This window comes from Limulus polyphemus, unplaced genomic scaffold, assembly GCF_000517525.1.
Source record: "Limulus polyphemus unplaced genomic scaffold, Limulus_polyphemus-2.1.2 Scaffold239, whole genome shotgun sequence".
In the NCBI taxonomy this organism is placed as follows: Eukaryota; Metazoa; Arthropoda; class Merostomata; order Xiphosura; family Limulidae; genus Limulus; species Limulus polyphemus.
The window spans coordinates 681,588-688,088 of NW_013665849.1; the positions used below are offsets into that span (position 1 = coordinate 681,588).

General features: G+C 29.1%; 1 protein-coding gene across 1 annotated transcript in view; it reads right to left on the reverse strand.

The window, feature by feature from the left end:
• Positions 1-6,501, reverse strand: part of LOC106478658 (wings apart-like protein homolog) — a 77,896-nt gene that overhangs the window by 36,976 nt on the left and 34,419 nt on the right. The window contains 1 exon segment of the mRNA XM_022382303.1: positions 2,844-2,955. Coding sequence (XP_022238011.1) covers positions 2,844-2,955 — 112 coding nt within the window.

Here is a 6,501-nt window from a genome sequence, read left to right on the forward strand (position 1 = left end):
TATATATATAAACTTACTACTATATATATATATATATATATATATATATATATAAAAGAGTCATTCAAATAATTTCAACTTTTAAATACTTGAGTTAATTTACTTTTTTTTTTTCCAACTAGCAACACTTTTGACACAACACAGCCATATCAAGTATAGGAAAAATAAACATTTTTTAAACCATTCTATAACCTTAGCCATAGCACTATAGGGTTAATTTAAGATATTCACAACTAGAACTCTAAGTCTTATTTGTTGAAGTTTGGCCACAAAGAAACTGTTGTGGCTTTGATCCCTATATTACACAATCATGAAAAGTAGCTTCATCTTTATGAAAACTACACCTCATGACCAATGTATATCAGAATGAGATGTATGTCAAAACAACAGATGGTTAATATGTTCCTGCAAGTAATAACTAATTTTGAATTTTACCAAGTTATACATTTGTACTCAAACTTTTTATGATAATTTCACAAATTAAGGGAAAGAATATTCTGCACTGACATTTATTATATGGATGTTAGCGGTAGCCTAGCTTAAATCAGTTAAGTACATCGGATCAATTGAAATATTTTTTTGGTTATACTAAAGAACAAATGCACAACTTGATAAGTTAATACAATTTAGCTAATGTGCAATGTATCTTTTCAAAATTTTATATTAAAATTCATATTCCAGTTGTAAATCATCATAACTTTAATTATTTTAAGTAGTTTTATAAATTATTCATACTCATTTAAATTTGTCTATTCATGCATCCATCTATTTTGATATAATGTTCTATTAACAATGTCTATAATAGTTTTTTTACAAATATTATTAAAATTATATTTTATTTATTTTGAACTACACTAGAAATGAATTACATGTGTTGTAGATGTTTCACATACGCTGTTCACTGCAAGTAACATGATTGGCCAACTGGCATCTAGCAAGCCACATGCAGTTCTTTAGTGCTTTTACTGTTTGTAAAACTATCATAGCATTACACAGGACATATTCCATTAACTGTTGAACAGCTGAACTAGTGTAGATAACAGTAAACTACCAATGAAAATACTATCTTACTACTCCCTCTGAAAACTGTGTTTACTTTTCAGTTGTAGTTTATTGTTCCGGTTTTTGTACTTTTACCTGACATGAAGTAAATGTATTTATTTTCAAATGTATTAATAACCATCAAATAAACAATTTGGAGGAATTTTAACTTTACCTCTTGAAGTTAGTTTAACATTTATCCAAAATTAAAGAATTTAGGAGAATAACTCTACACACACTCACTGAACAAGATAAAAGTTTAAAACTACGAGTTCCCTCAAAAAAATGGAGTTTTGAATTGTCTATGAAATATCAGTAAGTACATTATGAATCATTCAGATAAACACTGATGAAATCTATCATGGGGTTTGTTTCAATGAGAAGACTGAACTTCCATGAGTTATGAAATGTCCTTATTAATACAACTTTTACACCAAATTTAGTACAATTCCATTGAAAATTTTAAGCTAATTTTACAGTAGATTCTGCTTAAGCATTTAAAAAATAGACACATACAATAAATGTCTCCAAATTGAACAAATAATATCTGACTAATTAAGTTTAAAAATAGTGCTACTACCAAAAAAATAAGAAATGCCACAAATCTCTTAACTGATGCACTGAAATTTAGTATAAGCATGCATGTTGCACTAGAAGACAAAAGAAAGTTTTTAAAACATAAAAAAGGAAAGGGAACTACTTTTAAAATAAACATAAAATTTGCTCACAAATAAATGCATACATTGCAGTCCCTGAAATTAGTGATGGTATACAGCAAAGTTATTGAGAAGGTCGTAGCATTTTTATGCAAAACATTAACTACAACATTTTTGTTTTCCCTTTAATTTCTTAATTGTTCCTGTGAATAAAATGGAAGATTAAGATTTTAAATGAAAATAAACTGCTGATAAATAACTAGAATATTTAATGATACAATAACCTCATATTACATAATTTGAAATTTCACTTACAATTAAATTAAGTGGATTGTTGTCAAAAAAACCAAGGTAAACATGAAATTTTTAAAAGTTCCTCTGACAGGTTTGAATGCATGGGTGTATCTATTCATATATTTCTGATTGATAGTGATTATATAAAGCACTGATCTTTATCAAGGACAAACATGTTGACAAAAAATATTGATAATTCTCTAGCTAGTAGTTTTTACACTTCAATTAATGAAAAATTTATTTTAATCAAAATGTGATTCAGAGCCAGAACTAATACGAGATCAGTTTTATGTTATTTGAAGAATGAAGAATACCAATGTTTGAAATCATACTTGTTAAGACTGTGTCGCTGTATCTTGCTAGCATTAAACTTTTAACAGTTTCATTTTGCCTTGCCAGAGAAGTTAAACATTGTATAAGCATAATATTTAATCTGTACACAAATGTGATACAAGTTTTTTGATTTTACTTCAACAAGGATGCTTACGTTGAACAACACTAGTATATTAAGCATGTCTTTATGTAGAAGAATATATTCAGGACATACGATGAAATTTGCAAGTGCTATCCTTATTAATGCACTTACAGTGACGTTTTTTTTTTGCTATGACCTTTATGTTCTAATTTCAAGGACTGCAATTTAGTTGACTATGCACATTGGAAACCACAGGAAAGTATTAAGTTGTAAATTATCATATTCCTGAAAAGAACAAGTGTTGTATTACAACATGCTCACCAATGTTCCGTTCATTCTTCTTTTAAATGATACAGACCTTTATAAACAAAAAAAATATATTAAATTTCCAAGTACATTATTATTTTCTCTCCCTCTTTAACTTAGGTTATGCTTACTGGGTCTGCTGGAGCATCCATTAAGGCACTGAAAATTTTGGGAGCAGTTCCATGGGCACGTACGTGAATACGAAATGACGGAACCATGCATTTGGTGGCTAGGCTGAGAACACTGAAATTCAAATATAATAGGTAAGATATCTGTTAGTTCTATAATTTACAGATAAAAATAACACACCATTTATTTTGTATGAAATAAGAGTTTCCAAACATATCCCCTATAATGTTTTGTTGTTCAGAGTTCTTTGCATATGTTAGAATAACACACATTATATAGAAGCCAGTTATAATGAAGTGTAATGCTCATGTACACATACAAAGAAATACCAACATTAATCACTCATCTTAGAAGGTTTAATGGATTTCAAACATTTGTCTGAGTTGGTTTACAGAAGATATTTCCATCTGCCAGTGCAGGTCTTCATAGAAATTTGATATGTTAATAAATCTTTGATTACAAGTCACATCTACTTAAAATTTTTATTAAACAACACATGTTACTTATAACTTCATTATTTAAATAACTAAGTTATTCTTCAAGTTTTGGTTAACATCAATTATATATGCTTATTAATTAGATGAGTCAAGACAAGAGCCTATAGCAAAAATATTTACTTATTCTATTTAACAGTTAATGCCAAACATGAGAAAGGTACAAAATATATTTTTTTCTGATTAAATGTTGGGTTTTTTTTTCATTTGATTGATGTTAAGTACAAGGGGCTGCATAAGGGGTTATCTGTATTGTGCACACTACAGGAATCAAATCCTGAATTATAACATCATACTTTATATCATAAAAGGTACTGTCAAGCAATCTGCTAACATAAATAGTGTCTTAACCACTACCACATCTACCTATCCAAGCTGACCTGAAAAGCCCTGGAATTGGGCAACAGTCCTCATCAGCACTGGATATAGAAGATATAGTATGACTAACATGTTATTATATGCTATTCTTTACATTCACTCAGAAGTTATTAACAACTATAGCCACTTGAATAATTATAGTTTTTATTCTATTTATGTTTTTTGATAAAATGAAATACCACTGGAATTATGTCAACAACTTGAGAACAGATAAGCTGACTACACTTGACTTATTCCTCAATCAATCTGTTTTAATATTTTAAACACAGGATTTTGGATCTTAATCAATCATACACAAACTTTCCAAAAAATAAAAGTGGTAATTAGCTAACAATAATTATTTTCTGCAAAAAATATTATAGAATTTTAAACATGCAAGTTTTTCTCTAACTTATAAGATCACTTCTACTTTGTATTAGTTATTCAAGCAACTGTAAACTCCACCACTTCATAAAATACACAAAACACTATACATAAGATAAACTATTAAAAGTCTGCTCTTCTTGAAAGACAAAAATATATTAATTTTAGTCAATATTCTATACTGCACCTAGTTTGTAATAAGTAAACCAAAATGTTTCTAATTTTATATCATGAAAATAACAAGTACTTATATAATGTCTTGCATGAGGGTCCTATTAGTTCAGAAAAAATGTTTCCCTGCATTGTGATATGTCTATTTTACATATAACAAACAAAAGAAGGCAAAACAATATCCTTCTAAAAGATATAATTAATGTATGGATTTTAAACATAACACGAACAATAAAGCTATCACATGGCCTTTTAACCTAATGCAGCAGCAGCACATCAAGTCTTTAATTCCCACTTTGATGTCAAACGGTTTAAAACTAATGCACTATGGATATTTCTTACTACTGGCTGAAGCTCTTCTTGTAACTCTGAACAAAAGAATAAGTTTAATGTTTTTTTAGGTTTGTACTTACATAAAACAATCTTTGGATACTAGGTCTCAATTGGCAATATCACTTTACAGATATTATCCTTTAAAATCCACAACTCTATTAAATTGTATTTCTTATATTTTCCTCAGTATGGTAAGCACTTCTAGTTGCTTTAGTAAAATTAAAATAAAAAACAAAATGGAAAAATACAACCACCACCACAACCACCTTGAGAAAAACGAGACATACTAGTTAGCTAGTTCAACTTAAATGGATGTTTGCATCAACTTCTATTTTTCTCTAGCTTTATGGACTTTTTATTTATAATAGATCACCAAGTATTTCGTAATTCAAGGAATAAATAACTTAATGTTTGAGGAATTACTACCCAGTAGATGTAGCACAGTCAATATGATTGACCTGTTGGCATAGGATGAACTCTCTGTATATGAATGACTTTGTAACCACCACATAATCATGAAATTATACATATTATAACCCTGAATGCAATAAGTACATCTTCATGAAACTTGGCAAGCTTTGAGTGAACATTACAGTTCTATGGTACCCAAAAAATCAGATTTTCTAATAAAGTATTTTTACTAAATATTCGTCTGTGAACTTAAACAAATTTCCGAGTCAGTCAAAGTGAAAGGTAATTTTCATGCTAAGTATAAAAAGAGTTCTTTTCATCATACAGTTTTCATATTTCATTTGCATAACCCCTAAAGCCTTCTAAATGATAATCAGGTATTGTTTTTTTAAGTTTTATTTTTACTTCTTAATTTTCTCAACCCTAACATTAAGTGCAACAAAATCATCAATAAGGAATGAAAGGAAAAGTTGAAAAATACAAAATAAAACTAATAATACCACTTGTTTGTCTATAATTATCACAGAGCATAACAATTGCAAGTTAGTTATCCTAACAGTTTCATCTTTTCCCATCTGCTTTCTTTTAATTTTATGGTTTTATTGCTGTACTTTAGACCAACTACTTCAAGTGAAAAGCAATAAATCACAGCAGGAGTCCATTAACTGTTTCCTGTTGAGCTGTACTGTAAGCACACTATCAGGCTATAGTTATGCACATACCATGAGCTGCCTTTCCCATCTGCTTAGTTCATAAAATTTTAAATGGGTTATTATTTTATTTACATTTTGTTACCTAACCTAAGAAACTTCTTTTATTTGAGATACTTTTGTTAAAAAAAACATAGAATAGATAAAAATATACACACAAGAAACTAGGTTTAGTATTCAAAATCTAGGTACTTTTGTATTTGAGTAGCATTCCTCATTGTTTCTTACAAATTTGGATCTCCAAAAAAAGAAATAATGTAGCTTTCAAATATGCACTTTAGAACACAAAAATCATGTATCAATTACTAGAATAGATTGTTCCAAAACTACTATAACTTATCTTGCTTTCAAAGTAAGTTATAAATAGGTTAAGACAAATTCTTTAAACACTCAGAGCACTAGGGTAGGACCAACCACAAACAACAAATGGCTTTACTGTTGGGAAAATGAAAAAAGGTCATAAGTCTTATGTATAGTAGGATCTGATTTTTTCTACTGGTTATAAACATGCCCATCAAACATGTAAAGTTAATAAGCAATCAATCTTTAACGTTAGAGAGATGGGAGGGACTTTTGGTGGGTCTGACATATTTATTGGTATTTTTGCAAATCATAAATAAATTCATAAAATTTTAAATGGATAAAAAGGAGCTTATTAGTCTATCAAGGATGTCCCTTCCAGCTCCCAACTATAACCACCCCTTACTACTCATGTATTTATCCAATCTTTTCTTGAACTCACTTAAATTTTCCGCCTCCACCGCCCTTGACGACAGCTCATTCCAAAAGCCAACCACCCT